The sequence below is a fragment of the Cervus elaphus genome, chromosome 20, assembly GCF_910594005.1.
Source record: "Cervus elaphus chromosome 20, mCerEla1.1, whole genome shotgun sequence".
In the NCBI taxonomy this organism is placed as follows: Eukaryota; Metazoa; Chordata; class Mammalia; order Artiodactyla; family Cervidae; genus Cervus; species Cervus elaphus.
Window position 1 is genome coordinate 99,659,088 of NC_057834.1, and position 20,941 is coordinate 99,680,028.

The following is a 20,941-nucleotide window of genomic DNA, read 5'->3' on the forward strand; positions in this document are numbered from 1 at the left end:
CATCATTTCCCAGTGTATCAATTCATTTGAAAGCCATTTAATTGTGGAGAGGTACTAGACAAGAAGCCCCTGTAATATTTTATTAAATATTCCTCATGAATGAACAATCACTATTCAAGAGGAAGCAAGACATGGCAGAAATATGCACGCAAACTGTTATTTAGAAATTAGAAAGAATAAAATCACATCAATTTAGAAAGGAACAGATGTTCGAACCATCAGCAGTAAGCGTTCATCAACAGAAAAGAAAGTCCCATTGCCCCTGGATCTGGCATACAGATCTCTCAAGACGGCCTTGATGTCGATGCAGGACAAATCCAGAGCAAGGTTAAGGTGATATTGACGACACAAACCACATTCAGGAAAAACGCCTATTGATTCTAAAACCTTCTCCTCCCTAAGTGACCACATTTTCCTCCTCTAAAGCACTGTCATTATAGGGAGACTGTGAATAGATTCCTGCATTTTGAATTAGTTAATTCACTCTTTTTCTTTTGTTAAAAAAAGGAGTAACTTGTCATAATCTGAGACGTTACCCAACTGCTGGACTGGAATCAGCCATATAGTCCCTGCAGGTGGTATTTTTGATCATCAGCTCTGTGGCTTAATCAGAGAACCACAGCTTGTCAGCTGGCACAGAATATTTGCCTTCAGGAGTAACTGATTGATCCAATCGGCATAGGCCTAATTTCCAAGAGCATTATTTTGGTTCCATTACCTCTCTCAAGGGACTGACCAGGCAGGTGGAGGTTATTTCAAACATAGCAAAGACTCTTGTTGTTGCTTCAAATTTATCACACTTTCAACCTGAGGAAAATGACTAAGATTTACTCTGGACAGTGCAAACTAATACCGGTTTGCCTCCAATGATGAAATATATATATGTGACAACCTAGAAAGATTGACTTGAAAGCATGTTTCTTCCTCTCAAGATAAAAATTATGATTATGTATGATTGTACATCAGTATACTGACAAATATGAGTTATGGTCCAGGGACTTATATTAAATTTAGGTTTGAAAACAATGTGGCCTACAAATTCTTTCCTTCTTTTCTTTACAGTTTTCTTATTCTATTATCACCTTGCTATAAATGTCTATGCTGATTTCTGGATAATCTCCAGGGCTTGCATACATGCACACCACACACACACACATATACCACATTTTTCACATTTAGCACTGGGAGTTGGGATACCTATTGTATTAGTTTAGTTTGTTATGGAAACATGCTCTGATGATCCTAAAACATGCTCTTGACACATGTAAGACCAGAGACTTATAGCCACTAAACCTAATTTGTCTGCCTCATTTACACTGGGTTATCATAAATTTAATAAGACAACCTGGCCACCTTGCCTAGGCAACAGTTATCTCTATACAGGTTTAAGGTAAAAATGTTGAGGGTTCTTACCGGGCTGCGCCTCTGTGATCAGCAAAAAGGAAGAGAGAACAGACACCTAGTCAGAGAATGATGGATCAGTCAACAGGCTTGGGTAATAGAAGACTTCATAAACAACTAACTAAACACTCACTCCAAGTAATCAGGTCAAAGGAAGGCAGGCAGCCATTGTGTTTGTGGCTTATTTAAACCATAAGGAGGTTTTGGAGAACTTTAAAGGGAATATATCCACTGTATGATATAGCTTTGCTATTGGGTATGTACCAGTTTCAGTTATGTGTACGTACAGACAAAGCAGAAACATACAAGAAAACTTTACTGATAGCTTTAAATGTCTTGTCATACGGAGTTTTTCTTCATAGTGTTTGAGGAGGGGAGTTTTAGAGACAGTAGTACAGAGAAAACTGTTTTCCCACACAATAGAGTGTTAGCACACATCACAGATGTGATGCATTTCCCACATAATTCAGGCTTTAATCAGAGTCTCCAAAAATCAGAGAACAGGATAAGAGATCCCTCTTCTTTGCCTGGTTTTTCTCTTTAGTGTTCTGTGAAATGAGTGCTGATAATTTTTTTAAGGGTCTGTGTTCTTGGCCTGGTGACTTAAGCAGCCTCAAATGGATAGAATGTGATGGGGATGATGAGGAGCTCCTGAGAAGTGCAGGTGGAATGATAAAAACTGTCCAGCAGCAATAAAACTCTGGAGGGCCAGATGCCTGGAAAAACACGAGAAGCTGACACACAACTTCTTTCACTCTTCAAACCTTGATCATGGCTGCTATCAATTTACCCCAACAACCTCTGGTTGCTCTCCCTCTTTAGCATTTGTCTTTAGCAACAAGAGCGACTGTGATGCGAGTGGAGACGCAGCTGTTTCTGTTTCACTTTCAGGAGTATGGCTTAGCCCATGAGTTCACCAGAGGTTGCCTGGAACCCAGTTACTGGCCAAATTTCAAAATCTGGGCAGGACGCACAAACTCAGAAGTATCTAGAAGGTTGCTTAATGAAAGAGATGATTCTACTCTCTAGAACATAGACAAGAAATAAAAGCCTATAATCATTTATACCTGGGGGCTTCCACAGATCTCTAGTCCAACTGCCTCTGTGATATAGAGAGCAAAGTGAAGCTCTGAGGTCCAGAGCTAGGAAATGGATACAACCGGAAACAGACTTCAGAGCTCAGGTCTGCTAAACTCATGTTCTTTCTAGGACACCAAGCCTGATGTTGTTGGAAGACTCCAAAGACAGGGAGCCAGGAACTGGTAAGTAAGCTAGGATTTTAGAAATACTTACTCTAGTTGATTTTACTTGTAATATTTTAGACGTTTTTCCGATTCTATTCCATATTGATCCCACCTTTCTTATAAATATATGCATGATGCAATTTAAATAAAATTAGAAAAAAGGACACATGAGTATGTATTTCTGGGCTTAAATTCTTTTACTGACAAGTTGTTACTGTCTTTTGAGAGAAATTCAAGCACTCTTTCATATAAAGATTTAGAGTTTATAATTCTTTACCAACCAGGCTAAAGTTCTTCTCTAAAGAAGGAGATGTGGGCATTTATGATTTTAGCTTTAATTTCATGGCAAACAATTCATTCTTAAAAGCAGCATAAAATACAGCAAAGAGATAATTAAAAGTGATGCAATTTCCCCCAAGATGATTATGAGAAATAATGCAAAATAAAATGTATATTGCAACCATGCAGAGGCAGAAACTTAAATTCAATAATCTCTACAAAGATTATAGAGGACATTTGTTAAAATCATTTCAATTATATTAATTCACCCAAATTAAGTTCAATCAGTTAAAAACCTATATAGTTTAATCAATAGTTCCTGTTTGTATTTTTTCTAGTAAAGGTAACATGAAAAAAGGAACCTCAAGGAGCAGCTGTTGAAATTCATGTAGTCACAAGCTTATTCACAAGAATCCAGAAGATCCAGCTAAAAGCTATGAAAAGCTCAGACCCAAAAGCCTCAAGATCCATAATCAAAAGCTATCTGAAACCTTCAAAAGGAAAGGGATTCCACAAGCCAAATTGAAAGGCTTTTTCTACACTAATTATCACCTTAAAGGAGCATAAAGCAGTTGTAGGTTTTGCTGAACGGCAAAATCATTCTTAACCCAGGAGGGGAGGGTCTTTCCTGTCAATAGTTTGTTTTACTCTTTTTCCTGTCATTTCCCAAGAATTCTGAGGTCTTTAGCATTCTATCTTTGTTCTACCAATATATAGAATTTGCTTCAAGGGTGGAAGGAAATATTCAGCATCTGATCTTGATATATTCTGGAAGCTGAACACTCTCTGTGTTAAATTGCAAACTCAGAAGCATGCAGGGCAAGGAGCAGGAAAGCTATGGATCAGGGCATGAGAGTTTTATGGAGCTTTGGTGAAGTGGCCACAACTCAGGGCCACTTGAACACAAATTATGGGCCTAATCCTGCCGAATCTTCAGAGTTGTCAGAGAATGGGCCTATTGATTCTGATTTTTAAATGGCACTCAGATTGTCTGCATGACCAAACAAAACATCTTTTCAGTTGTTCAGAATCTGCAGGTGGCCAATTTGTCTCTGATTGCAGACATTTGTATCACACATAATAAGCTCTCAGCGAATTTTTTATATACTGTTATTATTATTTCACCTGATTACTCAAACAGGGACATTGCAGTTGGTCTATTTGTTTTCTGAACAAATTTCCTGTGTTCCTAGTTAAACATTAATTGTTCAGTTCCTCAACTTCTCTCGATCTTCTGATGCACTCTGGAGAAGTACTGAAAAACATTTTATTTTCCCCTCTACTTTTATTTTGATGTTCAAGTTAGACATCAGATTTACTTTGTATTTTGAGGCTATTTTCAAAATGGGTATACACTACTAATTTATGATTTGGTCACTAGAATGAAGATCTTTGCTTAGAATATTTTGCATTTTTAAAATTTATATACTCTGCCATTTGAATACACCTTCTAAAAGAAAATACTTCAGTATATGTCCTCACAGTATCCTTATCCTACACAAGCCTTGTTCTGTTTATTTTTTGCACAAAAGGATTAATTTAAATTCCGCTAACTAGGATAACTTGTCTTTGCCAATACGCGTAAGTGTTTTGAGATATTTATAAAAAGAAGTCACCAAACACAATCTGTCCAGCTTGTCAAAAATCACTAAATAACCAGTTTCAGGTTTTGAAGCTTTACAACATCCTCATTTGCTAAAATTTAGTGCTATAGGGAAACACCAGAAAATGCGTGAAAAGCCACAAAGTACTAAACAAATATTATTTTTATGCAGTCTAGTCATAGCAAATGCAGTGATTCATGGTAGTGAATTTTCTAGGAAAGAATTAGCATATATGATCATTTTGTTTATTATTATGACACTAACCAATGTTCTTATTTGCTTTTAAATGCTTTAGGATAATCTGTCTGGCAAGCACCTATTGGAAGCCCCCACCCCTGCCAATTGCTGTGTTTGTCTATATTTAAATTTGTTCCCATACCTCTTACAAGTCAGATGACAGTGAGTGCCTATCAGATCCAATAAGACTTGGTAGAAATAATCTTCCAAAACTCCATATGGGAAGAGAAGCAAAGAGCCTGTTACTAGCCGAGACATCACTAAAGGTTCACTGGGTTGAAATATCAACAACATGGGTATTACCAAAGAAAAACGAGGCAGGGGAGCAAGAGGAAAACTCATCCTTAAAGGCACAGCTAGCAAGGAAATGGAGTACTTCCAGTTGAAACTGCTATAAGAGCAACAGGAGGAAAACCAATGAAGAACAGGAAATTTTTAAAGCACCATGGGTAAACTTCAGGCTACTTAATCTTGTTAATATTTGAAGTAGCCAAGTTTGGATAATTCAGAGAAAGATTCAGAGTCAAAGAGGATAAATGAAATGGGCAAAATATCAAAAAGGCTACAGAGGCACACCAACAATGTGTGTGTCTCATAGCATGTGACACAGGGTTGACTCTCACTGACTCAGAAGTGGGCCCTTCCATTTATTAGTAATTAATTATGATACACACTAATTTTATGCTTGGAAACCAAGCCACGGAGTCCATATTTTGATAAACTGTAATATTTTGATTCCATCTTTTGTTCTTCCTGTGTCTTCTGTTCTTCCTTCCTCCAGTCACATGAAATTGCTATCCGTGCATTTCCTGCAAGTGGTGTAGAGAGACTGCCAGGCTTGGGTCAGTGGGCAGGATGGGAGGTCTAGCAATCATTGCACCTCACCACTTAGGTGAGGTCAATAGACAACCAACCACTTCTCAGTGTGTGTTAACATGGAAATACAATATTTTCATATTTTCCACTGGAGAGGTCACCTGTATCAGCATCCTGGGATCATGTTCCCAGTAAACTAGGCAGAGGAGCCCAGAACAATGAATTTTTTTTTTTAGTAGGTCAGTTTCATTGTTGCTCTAAAAAAAAAAAAAGTAGATACATTTTACCAGATTTGTGCTGCCACTGAAAATCACCCCAGTGATAAAAAGGACCACGTAAGAGGTGATTTGTGATTTATAAAGATCTTCTTTATCTGTCTCTGACAACATCAGAAGGGGATAATTTTTCTGATTAATTTTTTAAAAAAGAAGAGAAAAAGACAACTTGCTTCTCCTAGGCCAGATTCACAAGCATTCACTCAGAATGCTATCATGTTGTACATTACCAAAAAAGTAACAAAAAAATACATGTAGCTTGATGAACCCAAATAGAAGCTGCAATAAATGGAACTTAACACTGAAATATTTTATCATATGCTTGTGTGATTGGGGAAGATGTGAATCTTTACAAAATTACCTTGTGGCCCTTAATACCAGGCTTGGAAAATCACTTAGCAACCAGCTTCCTCTTTTCCTCATGGGGCATAATTAGGCCACGTCCTGTTTGTTTTTAAAATTCAGAATCTTGTTTAGGTGTTAAATACAATCAGTCATTAGATATACAGAGATGAAAATGAACAGAATAAACAATGTTTGGCCAAGATATAGAAAGAATTTGTTGTTTCTTACCGGACTTTTCCTCTAAAAGCGTAAGCATAGAAAGAAAAAATAAACAGAAAATGAGAGGTGAAATGTATATTCAAGAAGATGCAACTCAAGGCTCAGAATAACCTTACTTTAAAGCAGCTCTCCAAGGCATGGCTTTTATAAAGGCTTCCTGTAGGCATCAGTATGGTCATTCCCAAGCTGCTGGCTTTAGACCACCCCCAAAACATGCCACTTGGCCATACTGTTTTGAGCTATAGGCACTTGAAAATAACAAATTCGGGGAGAAACTTTCTCTGAACAACCCTAATCTGCCTAAAGATAAATCTTCCAGAAAGAGACTAATTGTCATGAGTATAATCAACAAGGGAGAGGAGATGAGGGTCGACACCATATCCAGACAAACTTTGCCACAAACTATCACATTTCCCATCTATGCTTCCAAAGGCCCATTCATGCTCCCTAAAAATCATTTACTCTCCCCTTAGATGCCTCCTTCCTTCTCCCTATTAAGATGGTATTTAGCCCTGAATTCTGAAACCACCTCTGAGTTACTCATTTTCCTGAGGGTCTGCCAGGTATACATGAATAGACATGTTAATAAACTTATGTTTGTTTTTCTTTTGTTGATCTGTCTTTTTGCTAAAGAGTCACAACTGAAGACCTAAGATGGGTTGATTTGTTTTGCCTCCTCTCCCAGATCAAGTGATAGAGGACATGGGTGTGGTTTCCAATTGAGCACATTCTAAGCTCCCTTTTTGAATGGCTTCAGTTCAGTTCATTTCAGAAGCTCAGTCGTGTCTGACTCTTTGCGACCCCAGAGACTGCAGCACACCAGGCTTCCCTGTCCATCACTAACTCCTGTAGCTTACTCAAACTCATGTTCACTAAGTCTGTGATGACATCCAACCATCTCATCCTCTGTCATCCCCTTCTCCTCCCGTCCTCCATCATTTCCAGCATCAGAGTCTTTTCAAATGAGTCAGTTCTTCGCATCAGGTAGCCAAAGTATTGGAGTTTCAGCCTCAGCATCAGTCCTTCCAATGAATATTCAGGACTGATTTCCTTTAGGATGGACTGGTTGGATTCCCTTGCAGTCCAAGGAACTTTCAAGAATCTTTTCCAACACCTCAGTTCAAAAGCGAAGTTCAGGAGAAGGAAATGGCAACCCACTCCAGTATTCTTGCCTGGGAAATCTCACGGACAGAGGAGCCTGGTGGGCTATAGTCCATGGGATCGAAAAGAGTCAGATATGACTGAGTGCTCACGCACTCACACATACACACACATACATGTATACACACTACACACACACACACACACACACACACAAGGCTTAGCTAGATCTAAACCGAAGTCCTACAGGCAACTCAAAGAACTTTGTGAGGATTCCCTTCCAAAAACACCACACCCACTTAACGCTCTAACGTCCACATATGCATTCAAGCACAGCATACAAGCAGATCTTGGAACTGTATAGATTCAGAACCTCTCATGTTTTAGAAGAATGAACTTCAAGTAGGAAAGTATTCACAAGCCAGCAAAAAAAAAAAAAGCGAAGTTCAATTCTTCAGCGCTCAGCTTTCTTTATAGTCCAACTCTCACATCCATACATGATTATTGGAAACACCATAACTTTAACTAGATGGACCTTTGTCAGCAAAGAAATGTCTCTGCTTTTTAATATGCTGTCTAGGTTGGTCATAATTTTTCTTCCAGGGAGCAAGCGTCATTTAATTTCATGGCTGCAGTCACTATCTGCAGTGATTTTGGAGCCCCCAAAATAAAGCCTGCCACTGTTTCCACTGTTTCCCCATTTATTTGCCATGAAGTGATGGGACCAGATGCCATGATCCTAGTTTTCTGAATGCTGAGCTTTAAGCCAACTTTTTCACTCTCTTCTTTCACTTTCATCAAGAGGCTCTTTAGTTCTTCTTCACTTTCTGCCATAAGGGTGGTGTCATCTACATATCTGAGGTTATTGATATTTCTCCCGGCAATCTTGATTCCAGCTTGTGCTTAATCCAGCCCAGTGTTTCTCATGATGTACTCTGCATATAAGTTAAATAAGCAGGGTGACAATATACAGCCTTGACATACTCCTTTCCCTCTTTGAAACCAGTCTGTTGTTCCATGTCCAGTTCTAACTGTTGCTTCCTGACCTGCATACAGCTTTCTCAGAGGCTTACTTTTATCAAATAGACTTTGAAATTAGAAAGTTATCCTTGGTAATAGTGAAAGGAGCTGGAAAATTCCATGAATGCATTGCAGCCTATCATGAATCTAAAACATGAGATTTTACTCAAATTCCAATCTTGTCAGGGAATCTGGTTCTTATTAACTGCTCTCAAGATACTCTGTCTAAAACCATCAGTTTTTTCATCCCATCCTTCATTTGTTACCACTCCCCATGGGAAATGGCAAATTATTTCCCTGGTGAGTGGTCCCTGGCCCCCAGGAATGCTCTTTTCTTTCCTCCACAATTTATTTATTTGTTTTTTTTTTTTTGGCCACACCATGCAGCATGTGGGACCTTAGTTCCCTGACCAGGGATTGAACCCACATCCCCTGCATTGGAAGTCTTAACCACTGGACAGCCAGTGGTTAAGCCAGCCCTTCCACAACTTCTTAATAAAGGCTTCATGTCTTTTTCCATGTTTCATTTCCTAAATCCATCCTTTGCATCATCCCTAGAATTATTTTCTAAAAATAGTGAAGTGAGTGTGTAACTCTGCCCTGCAAAAACCTCCCTACTATGTAGAAAATAGAGTGCAAACTCCATTCTGTCATTTAATGCCTCATGATGGGCTCCAGCTCTCCTTCACTCCCTCATCTTCCACTGCTGTCTCTATGAAATCTACACTTAGCTGTAGTCACTCCTTGACATCTCCTGAACATGTAGAACATTCATACTTCCCTGACTTCTGCTCAGGCTGCTTCTTCAGCTTTGATGCTGTCTTCCTCTCCTTCAAATTGTTGTTGTTTAGTCACTAAGTCATTTCTGACTCTTTGTGACCCCGTGGACAGTAGCCTGCCAGGCTCCTCTGTCCATGGGTTTTCCCAGGCAGGGATACTGGAGTGGGTTTCCATTTCCTACTCCAGGGGAATCTTCCTGACCCAGGGATTGAATCCGCATCTCTTGCATTGGCAGGTGGATTCTTTACCTCTGAGCTACCAGGAAGTCCTCTCTTTCACACACTATCTTACTTATAATTTAAGGCCAATAGCACTTCCTCCATGAGGCCTTCCCTAAGCATCCCAGAGTAAATAGTTCCTTGGCGTTTATTAGTCACAGAGAAAACAGAGGTACACATGGCTAGTATATTTTTTGCAATTCTTATTTTATTCTGTATTACTTAGACATCTCCATTCAATTATTCAGTTCAGTTCAGTTCAGTTGCTTAGTCGTGTCTGACTCCTTGTGACCCCATGGACTGCAGCACACCAGGCCTCCCTCCCTGTCCATCACCATCTCCCAGAGCTTACTCAAATTCATGTCCATTGAGTCGGTGATGCCATCTAATCCCATCTCATCTTCTGTCGCCCCCTTCTCCCCCTGCCTTCAATCTTTCCCAGCATCAGGGTCTTTTCAAATGAGTCAGTTCTTTGCATCAGGTGGCCAAAGTACTGGAGTTTCCACTTCAGCATCAGTCCTTCCAATGAATATTCAGGACTGATTTCCTTTAGGATGGACTGGTTGGATCTCCTTGCTGTCCAAGGGACTCTCAAGAGTCTTCTCCAATATTCAATTATTAGCTCCAAGTAATGATTATGAATGGGCTCTCTCTAGCCCCAAACAAAGTACAAGGCACACAGTAGGTGCTCATATCATATTTATGAATTTTCTTTTTGTGGTCATTAAAACATAATACAAATGTTTTAAGAACAGTGTCTTTTAAAGTTCAGAAAGATGAATTGTTCTCTGAAATAAGGCTGAATTGTATATAATATATAGCCCAAGGGATATGGCCCCAGATGTAATGGTTCCTTCACCAGCTCTTATAAACATAAAATTCACTTTACTTCTATTTAACAGTTGATCTCTCTGCCCATTAGTGACCTCAAGGGCTAATATATATTATCAAGACTCCAAGGAAGTGGCACAGCTTTGCACAAATATTCGTGCAGAGCTATGTAATTGGTTCTCCAGAGTGGAATGTTCTCCCATAACAAAAAAATCCCTTGTGTTTCAGCATAACTGAGGATCAGGATAGGGCCCACGTCCCATGTACTGCTTTCAGACCCAGACCATTGCTAAGTAATACAAAGAAATGAGAATTATTAAGGTCCAGGACTTTGATTTACAAACAAAAAGAATTTTTGGGTTAAAATTAAATAGCTTCAAAGGAGTTGTCATGGAGGGAGGTGCAAACGTTTTTATATAGTCTGATGAATTTAATCCCTTATTTTCTGGATGCTTTTGAATAAGTCATGCTGTTTCTCAATACCATTTTGTAAAGTAGGGATGATGCTATCTTATAGAACTGTCATGAGGATTAAAAGATGTGAATGATAGTGACAGGTAATAATGACTGAGACTTTACTACTATTGTTTAACTTTATGAGGTTGGTGTCATTGTTACCTCTTATTTACCAGTGAGGAAAAGGAGGCTCAGATGAGCTCCAAGATCACGTGGCTACAAAAGATGAGAGCGGGACTGGATCCCTGCTTCTCTAATTCCAGAGGACTTTGGCAGTGGTGGGTCATTGGTTGTTTAGTCCATCAGTCATGTCCAACTCTTTTGTGACCCTATAGACTGTAGCCATGTCCATGGGATTTCCCAGGCAGGAATACTGGAGGGGGTTGCCGTTTCCTTCTCCTGGGGATCTTCCCAGTCCAGAGATTGAACTCACATCTCCTGAAGTGGATTCTTTACCACTGAGCTACTGGTGAAGCCCAATTCCCATGGTCCTTATCAGCACTGAGATTTAGAAACAACAGAGCTGAAAGCTACACATCACAGAGTCTAGAAAATAATCCTGGATTTTTCCAGTGGAAGGAGTTAAATAGATCATGCTGTTCTATCATAGCAGGTCACAGGGAATGAGGTTTTCAGAAAGGAGCTTGAATTTCTAGGCATGGTTTTGAATCTGAGAAATAAGCTCTGATTATAAGGTAAATGTCTCAGCTTTTTTCTAAAATTAAGTGCATTTTATGAAATTAGAATCAGAAGAATAAATATAAACATATGAATGCTAAGGGTCCTCCTCACCTTCTCATTCTAGGCTGTATGTTGACTAAAGCATCTTTATTCTATATGTTGTTTTAATTGTTAGCAGCTATCAACACCTAGGCTATGCTCCTTGGGTTAAGGGTTTCTTCAGACTGATAAACAAACAAAGATAAAACATGACAAGACAATTCTCCTTTAGGGAAAGCAAAGATATTTCTTGATTTAAAATGAACTATCATCAGAGTGGTTTCTAATTATGGAAAAGATGATAAAAGAAACGAAAAAGAGATGCATACCTCCAGGTACTCGTGTTCACAGAAAAAGAGTAAGCAAATTTTGGGATTGAACAATACATATAGCTAAAATATAACCAATGTCTCTAAGTGCAAAGATGTTCCTTTGACCATCCTTGTGATCAAGGATGCTTTCCACGGAACACACGACCCCTGCCCTCTGTGGATGGAGAGCCTCTCTCTGGGTGCATTATTATAAATCACTTTTTTATGCAAGTAGTCTTTCAAGATAGGGCTTGTTGAAGGCTTCATTTCTACATGAAGAGCTAGAAATCTGCAGGATTTAAAAACTGAACTCTGTTTAAGACCCAGACCAAATCTAACAGTGGTGAATAGAGAAAATATGCATCATAGTTTTAATGATCCTTTTATGGAGATTTTGTGCTCCAAACACATCCCTGTCCTCTTAACAAGTAACTGAGCTGCCGTGGGAATTTTTGGCATCAAGTTTCATACAGTGGGATCAAGACGCAAAAAACTAGATCTAATTTAGAAGTTTTTTAAGAGTCTACAATTGTTTGACCTTAAAAATAGGATGGCTGTCTTCTGAATCTTTATATTTTAGCTAATGAGAGTTTTTTAATAGATATAACCACTTCCTATCAGTTATGTACAAATAGCCAGGTATTGACAAGGAGTAAAAGGATTACTTATTTATTATTAATAAGCCATTAACAGTTATCTATTGGTTACCTAATAAAGACCAGACACTATTCATGGTGACCAAAACAATAGGAAGAAGAGACAAAAAGCTTCCATTAACTTCTAGGGGAGAGGAAAGATAATAAATAACAAATATAACAAGTAAGCAAAGTATGTAGGATTTTAGAAGATGATAAATGTAATTTTAAAAGGTAGAGTGAATAGAAGGGTTTGGGAATGGCAGGGTATAGAGTTTTGTGATTTTTATTATTTTTTAAATTTTTAAAAATTGGAGTATAATTGCCTTACAATGTTGTGTTTCTGCTGTGCAATAAAGTGTCTCAGTTACCTGTGTACACATATCCCCTCCCTCTTAAACCCCACCCTTCTGGGTCATCGCAGAGCACCGAGCTGAGCTCCCTGCGCTATGTGGCAGCTTCCGGCTAGCTGTCTATTTTACATATGGTAATGTGTGCATGCCAATCCTAAACTCCCCATTCATCCCATCCTCCCTCCCTCTCTGTGTCTACATGTCTGTTTTCTACATCTGAGTCTCTATCCCTGCCCTGGAAATAGATTTGTTATTTTTAAATAAGGTGGTCAGGAGAGGCCTCATTGAGAAGGCGTCCTGGACAAGTTGAGAGGGGTGGCAGTGCCGGTATTTGGGGGAAGAGGACGCCTCCAGGGGGCCAGGGAGGAGCGGGGTGAGAAGGAAGAGTGGCAGGTGTTAGTCTGGGGTCATGGGTGTTGCCACCATGAAGGTCTTGGAGGCCACCGAGAAGACCGGCTTCACTCTGCTCCAATGCAGGAGTTCTCAGCAGGGACATGTAGTCACTTTTGATTGCTCAGAAGAAGCGCTGATGAAAAGAGACCAGAAAAATGCCAGGGTGTGACATACGCTGTTGTTTTTTATTACTCTTTGGAAGCTTGTTTTGATTCCTCATGTACCATGCTAAAAATAAAATAAAGATGGGCTTCACATGGGCTGGGAGTTGAAAGAGAGCTTCAACTAGGCAAAACAGAACGCGGTCCGCCCATCTTGCCTTCCCTCTATGTTGGCCACTTCAGGATGAATAGCTCAGATTGGCATCTGTGGCTCTGTACCGCTGCTGTGCTGGTGGCTGATTTGAAACAATAGTTCCTAAGGTCCATGGGCAGTAGGTGGCTGTCCTTTAGACAATATAAGAGACAGAAGGAAATCTCACCTTCATTCTGTTAAGAAATGCAATTCCCCCAGTCTCTGAAGAAACACACATTTTCTGATATAATTAATATGGGTGATTCATACTCTAAGATTTTTTTCTAAAACAATTAAAAAGTATATTCATTGTTGTAGATTATTTCTGGCACTAAAAAAAATTCTCCTTAGAAAAAAGGAATATATACTTTTTTCTTATACTGCTATACTTAATTTTATACTATTATTCATACATGCGTAGAAACTACTTAGTATAAAAATAAATATAATAGTATAAGAGAGATAATAAAGTATCTATCTTTCCTCCTCAAGGTCAAGGACCACAAGTGACTGAATTCTGAGACTTCAGATAAGAAAACAGATATCTCATTAGGATGTATGGGATTAGGGGAAGAGGATTATGACGAAAAACTGGCCTCCACAGAAAACAACACATTAATAAACTTTAGAAAAGAGCCTACAAATGACTCCTGTAAGAGAAGAAACAGTTGTTCATACCGTTTATCCATTCCAATAATTGAGAAAAACTTGGCTTTAATTGAAGGGGAAAGATGAAAAATTTGCTCTCTTTATAAAATAATGCAAGGGATATAAGTTGCATTATACCACAATGAAACACCAAGTTCCATATATTTCCCACAGTGAAGAGCATCCTTTTGTCCAATCAACCAGCAAGTATTGTCTAAGTACCTATATTGACATGCCATTCAATGTCACAGACTCCAGAGGAAAGGCTCCTTCAAGGCAAGAATAAGCAAACTTCTGGGTGCAGGGTTAGTCTTCACAAACCCAATACTTATTGAACTATTCACAAGTTATGTTTCTGCCATAAACTTAATTTCCAAAACGATTGCTTCTTGAGTCATTCTATCCTGAATACACCATAGCTAATAAAAATGGTTATAAATTAAAATCTATACCTGTAGGACTAACACAACTGAGGCGGAAGACCTTAAAGATAGAAAAATAGCCTTTTAAATAATAATTAGCATTGTAATTGGGTGCATGCTTAGTCATGTCCAACTCTTCTGTGACCACATGGACTGTAGCCTGCCAGAATTCCTCTGTCCATGGAATTCTCCAGGCAAGAATAGTGGAGTGGGTTGCCATGCCCTCCTCCAGAGGATCTTCCCGACCCAGGGATCAGACCTGCATCTCTTGTGTCTCCTGCATTGACAGGTGGATTCTTTACTACTAGTGCCACTTGGGAAACCTTAGCACTGTAACTAAAAGTATATAATTCAAGAATTTGCTGCCTTTGGTTGAAGACACCCTAATGTTTTTATGTGAGTCAATATTGAGTCTATTGTTTCATTCAATTAGATTTTAAGTTGATAACAGAAGCTGAGGCTTAAGGTCTCCAACCCTAGTGTTCATGTTTCTGGAACCCCCAATCAGATAAAGTTGTCTGAAACAGTAGAAAATAATGAAAGAATCTACAGTTATGCAAGGAAATTCTAACTTCTACACCTCACAAAGGTAAGCAAAATACCAGGTACTCAAAGGGTAAAACCACCATTACTTGGAGAAATAATGATAAAGGCAATCCAGATTGAATTAATATTCTGCTCATTTCAAGGAGTTCGGTCGCTCAGTCATGTCCAACTCTTTGTGACCCCATGGACTGCAGCATGCAGTTTGATCCCCTGGAGGAGCTTAGGGATTTCTTCTGACCATCGTGGGATAGGTAAAAGGGTTTGGAAAGATTATATTCTAATTTTAAATTTCAGGAAATGGAAACAGAATTCTCTAAGAAAAAATAATTAGTAATGAAAGAAAGATCAAACACACTTCAGATATGAAAAGAATTCTTCTGCAGATAGCCAATGACTTATTACAATTCAGGAGAGAAAAGAATATATTGATAAAAGAAAATCCCACCCAATTCCCCATCTATCCTTCTCTACAAGGCTTGGGAAAAAAGAGACACATCTCATATGTCAACTCCAGATGACTTTGGTCAAGCTGCTTGCAATTCCGTCTAGAGGGGGCTTCTCAGACTATCTCTGGGATGTAGGACCTAGTTGCAAGATCTGCTGAGGGTTTGGAAGGGGAGTGGCAGCTTCTACACTCCATGCTTGACATGCCTGGTCTAAACTCAACCCAAATCAAGCTTGCCCTGAGAAGCTCTCCTTGAAGAGTTGAACCCATGCTGAGCTTTTCCCTTCCAGCTTGCTGCCCTGGAGGTCTGCACTGAGCACTTATATCAGAATGCTTGCTATCTGTACCCTGCCCTGGCACCACGCAGAGTTTCTACCAGGAGCAAATGCCAGTGTGTAGGAGACTGCAGCTCTCCTCCCCCAACGGATGACTCTCTGTTTTTGCTGATCTCAATGGGGTGCTGAACCTTCTGCCAAAGTGAGGACAGGAAAGGGGGTGTTGTTACCAAGCAGCAGTGAATTCAGGGATTCTGCTCTCTGGCAGGCTAATGTGAGGGTGGGAGGGTGGGTGGAACACCTGGAATAGGCAAACAGCACCAGCGTCTTCAATTGCAAGCTCGCTATCTCCCCCTCCCCAGAGTTCTTGATGAAATAACTCCGTTTTGGATGGCAAATCTCCTGGACCAAGATTAAATGGACTGCTCCTTCACAACTCCATGTCAAAGTCTTTAATTCCTCATTTCGCTGAATTTTGCAGGAGAAAGGGAGGCACTGCTAGAGCACATGCCAGGCTAGGTCAACTCCCACTCTCAGCATTTCCATCAGCCCTCTTTTCCTTGCCTTTGCTCAAGTCCTCCCTCGCTATTTTTATTTTCTTCCTGCCTCCCACAAGTCTCTGAACTTAAGGAAAAGAAAAATGGAGCTGAAAAGGGAACTGATACTTACAGAGCCCCTTCCTAAGTGACAGGCATCAAAGGGGGAATTTTGCAACACTATCTCGTCATGTTGACATCAGTCCTGAGAAAGTATGTATGATTTTTCCTATTTTACAGATTTAGGATCTGAAATGCTGAGTTAAGGAGCTTGCCCATGGACACACGGATAATAAGATGCTAACTCAAAAGCCCATGTTCTTCCTCTTTAACCAATGTGCTTCAAGGAAGTGCTTTCTTTCTTGGTCCCCTTGCTATATCCTTAACCTGCTCCTAAAACAGCAATTTCCATAGAGATTATTGGGCTAGAATACACAGCAGAATATCAAAGCTGAAAAGGATTTAAAGAGGACTGAATCACAGGCCCTAATTCAATGTAGATGAGAATATATACTGTGTGTTTAACTTGGCAGAAAGGAGGAGGTTGTTGGAGTTCAAGTCCTGGTCCTTTCAGCTGCCTCTTGATATCTCGGAGTTGATTACTTCTATAAAACAAGGGGATCACCACTTCCTTGCCTGTGTAACAGCATAGCTTGCCCAATACATCTTTCTGATCATGACAGTTTTTGTAAAACATAAACCATTATTATAGTGAATCACTGACATAAAAAATTCCTTGCTGATTGATTGATCAGGGGAACTGAAATATACGTCATGTAAAAACAAGGTGCCATTCCTTAATATTTAAAATAAAGGTGACACAGCAGCCATTAAGGCAGACTGACCCATAAGCTTGGCTTTGCTCTCTTGTCACATGGAACTTAGGTGGGAGTGTGTGTATGTAGACTGACATGGGCTCTTTAGATACCATTAAAGTGATAGCCTTCAAAGAGTTTGTGAGTACTCCTAAATTATTTGTAAAATGTTTTGGATGATTTAATGTATTTTTCATTATTCCTCTGTAAAGAGAACCAATAGCTTTCATCAAAAGTAGTATAATATAGTAGGTAAGAGTTCTTTTTTTGTAATATGCTGTATGTCCAAAACCAAAAACTAATAATTGTTTCTTGTAATGCATTTATCTCTTAAATAAGGTAAAAATTAAAATGTTGAGTTGCAAACCAAAGGCAAATAACACTAGCTTTTAGGTTAATTGGGCTTCCCTGATAGCTCAGTTGGTGCAGAACCTGCCTGCAATGCAGGAGACCCCAGTTCGATTCCTGGATTGGGAAGATCTGCTGGTGAACGGATAGGCTACCTACTCCAGTATTGTTGGGCTTCCCTTGTGGCTCAGCTGGTAAAGAATAAGCCTTTATTCTGAAATGTAGGAGAGCTGGGTTCAATCCCTGGGTTGGAAAGATCCCCTGGAGTAGAGAAAGGCTACCCACTCCAGTATTCTGGCCTGGAGAATTCCATGGACTGTATAGACCATAGCATTGCAAAGAGTTGGACACAATCGAGTGACTTTCACTTTTAAGTTAATTATTTTAAAAAGTGTATCAATCTCTTAAATGATGTAGAAAACAAAAAAGTGGAATTGTAAACTGTTTTTACAATGTTAGCTTTATACCTGCCATCTATTACTGAAATCTCATTTAAAAAATACTGTAGCAGGTAAACATCATGAATTAGAAAACAGATTTCTCAGTTTAAATCTCAGCAACTTCACTTAGTAGCTGTGACATTTTGGGTGAGTTAATTAGTTCTTTCATGCCTCAACTTTCTCATCTGTAGAATGGAGGTAAAAATAGTACCCATCTCATAGGTTATTGTGAGGATCAGTTCATTTCAGTTCGGTCGCTCAGTCATGTCCAACTCTTTGTGACCCCATGGACTGCAGCATGCAGTTTGATCCCCTGGAGGAGCGCACGGCTACCCACTCTAGTATTCTTGCCTGGAGTATCCCCATGGATAGAGAAGCCTAGCGGGCTATAGTCCACGGGGTTGCAAAAAGTCAGACATGACTAAGTGACTAAGTACAAGGCTTAATCAATAGTAAAATCATTTTAATAATACTGTCTACCTTCATAGGATCCTTTTAAGAATTAAGGAACTAGTGCCTGTAAAGTAGTTAGTATTTTGTAAGTAAATTTATGTAAGGCCCAAAGGAGTTGCTCAGTAAATGATAACTATTATTAATCAGAATAATTCAGTTTGTTTCATGGTGACTATTCATAAATCTCAAAGGTCTCAAGGTCAGAGACTATTTAGAGAACTTACAATGGCAATTATGTTGCTGGTTGGCAGATCTGAAAATGTGATCTGACTGTATATCAAATGCTTCACATATATTAATTCATTTATCCTCACAACCCGTCCATCTTGGGAGGCACAACAAGGCATGGCTCATAGTTTCATTGAGTTAGACAAGGCTGTTGATTCATGTGATTAAGCTTGACTGGGGTTTAAATGTTTAAGCAACTTACTCAGGATCATATGGATAATGAGTACAGAGCCAGAATGAAAACTTTGTTGTTGTTCAGTCCTGTCCAACTCTTTGCAACCACTAGGCCTCCCCGTCCTTCATCTCCCTGAATTTGCTGAAACATGTCCATTGAGTCAATGATGCCATGCAAACATCTCATCCTCTGTCGCTCCCTTCTCAGTCTTTGCCAGCATCAAGGTCTTTTCCAATGACTCAGCTCTTTGCATCAGGTGGCCAGAGTACTGGAACTTCAGCTTCAGTATAAGTCCTTCCAATGAATATTCAGGGTTGATTTCCTTTAGGATTGACAGGTTTAATCTCCTTGTCATCCAAGAAACTCTCAAGAGTTTCTAGCACCACAATTTGAAAGCTTCAATTTTTTGGCACTCAGCCTTCGTTATGGTCCAACTCTCACATCCATACATGACTACTGGAAAAACCACAAATTTGATTATACAAACCTTTGTTGGCAGAGTGATATATCTGCTTTTTAATATGCTGTCTAGGTTAGTCATAGTTTTTTTCCTAAGGAGCAACTGTATTTTAATTTCATGGTTGCCACCGTCTGCAGTGATTTTGGAGCCCAAGAAAATAAAATTTGTCACTGTTTCCACTTTTCCCCATCTATTTGCCATGAAGTGATGGGACTAGATGCTGTGATCTTAGTTTTTTGAATATTGAGGCTTAAGTCAGCTTTTTCACTCTCCTCAATGACCCTCATCAAGAGGCTCTTTAGTTTCTCTTCACTTTCTGCCATTAGAGTGGTATCATCTGCCTATCTGAGGTTGTTGATACTGCTCCCAGCAATCTTGATTCCAGCTTGGGATTCATCCAGCCTGGCATTTCACATGATATACTCTGCATATAGCACAGGTACTCAGTTAAATAAGCAGAGTGACAATATACAGCCTTGACATACTCCTTTCCCAATTTTGAACCAGTCCATTGTTTCATGTCTGGTTAACTGTTGCTTCTTGACCTGCAGACAGGTTTCTCAGGAGACAGGTAAAGTGATTTGGTATTCCCAATTCTTTAAGTATTTTCCACAGTTTGCTGTGATTCACACAGTCAAAGGCTTTCACTTAGTCAATGAAGTAGTAGTAGATGTTTTTCTGGAATTCCCTTGTTTTCTCTATGATCCAACAGATGTTGGCAAGTTGATCCCTGGTTCCTCTGCCTTTACTAAATCCAGATACATCTGGAAGTTCTTGATTCATGTACTGCTGAAGCCTAGTTTGAAGGATTTTGAGCATTACCTTGCTAGCATGTGAAGTGAGTAAAACTGTGTGGCAGTTTGAACTTTCTTTGGCATTGTCTTTCTTTGGAATTGGAATGAAAATTGACCTTTTTCAGTCCAGTGGCTACTGCTGAGTTTTCCAAATTTGCTGACATATTGATGGTTGGATGGCATCATTGACTCGATGGACATGGGTTTGGGTGGACTCTGGGAGTTGGTGATGGACAAGGAGGTCTGGCGTGCTGCGGTTCATGAGGTTGCAAAGAGTCGGACACAACTGAGTGACTGAACTGAACTGTGTGCAGGTCTTTAACAGATTCATCTTTTAGGATTTTAAATAACTAAGCTGGAATTCCATCACCTCCACTAGCTTTGTTTGTAGTAATGCTTCCTAAGACCCACTTGACTTCACACTTCAGGATGTCTGGCTCTCCGTGAGTAACCACACTATTATGGATATCTGGGTCATTAGGATCTTTCTTGTATAGTTCTTCTGTGTATTCTTGCCACCTCTTCTTAATCTCTTCTGCTTCTGTTAGGTCCTTGCTATTTCTGTCTTTAATTGTACTCATCTTTGCATGAAATGTTCCTTTGTTATCTCCAATTTTCTTGAAGAGATCTCTAGTCTTTCCCATTCTATTGTTTTCCTCTATTTCTTAGCATTGATAGCTGAGGAAGACTTTCTTATCTCTCCTTGCTATTCTTTGGAACTCTGCATTCAGTTGGGTATATCTTTCCCTTTTTCCTTTGGCTTTTGCTTCTCTTTTTTCTCAGCCATTTATAAGGCCTCCTCAAACAACCACTTTGCCTTTTTG

The 20,941-nt window shown here is 39.4% G+C and overlaps 1 protein-coding gene across 7 annotated transcripts in view; it reads right to left on the reverse strand.

Moving 5' to 3' along the window:
• The window catches only part of SGIP1 (SH3GL interacting endocytic adaptor 1), a 228,277-nt gene that overhangs the window by 81,392 nt on the left and 125,944 nt on the right, over nucleotides 1–20,941 (reverse strand). The window contains exons 10-11 of one of the 7 annotated variants that reach the window (XM_043877669.1): nucleotides 6,430–6,441; nucleotides 1,414–1,425 (exon numbers count right to left, since the gene is read on the reverse strand). The exons of the other annotated variants lie outside the window; for them this stretch is intronic. Of the exons in view, the coding sequence (XP_043733604.1) occupies nucleotides 1,414–1,425; nucleotides 6,430–6,441 (24 nt within the window). The remainder of the gene's footprint in view (nucleotides 1–1,413; nucleotides 1,426–6,429; nucleotides 6,442–20,941) is intronic. 7 annotated transcript variants of the gene reach the window in all.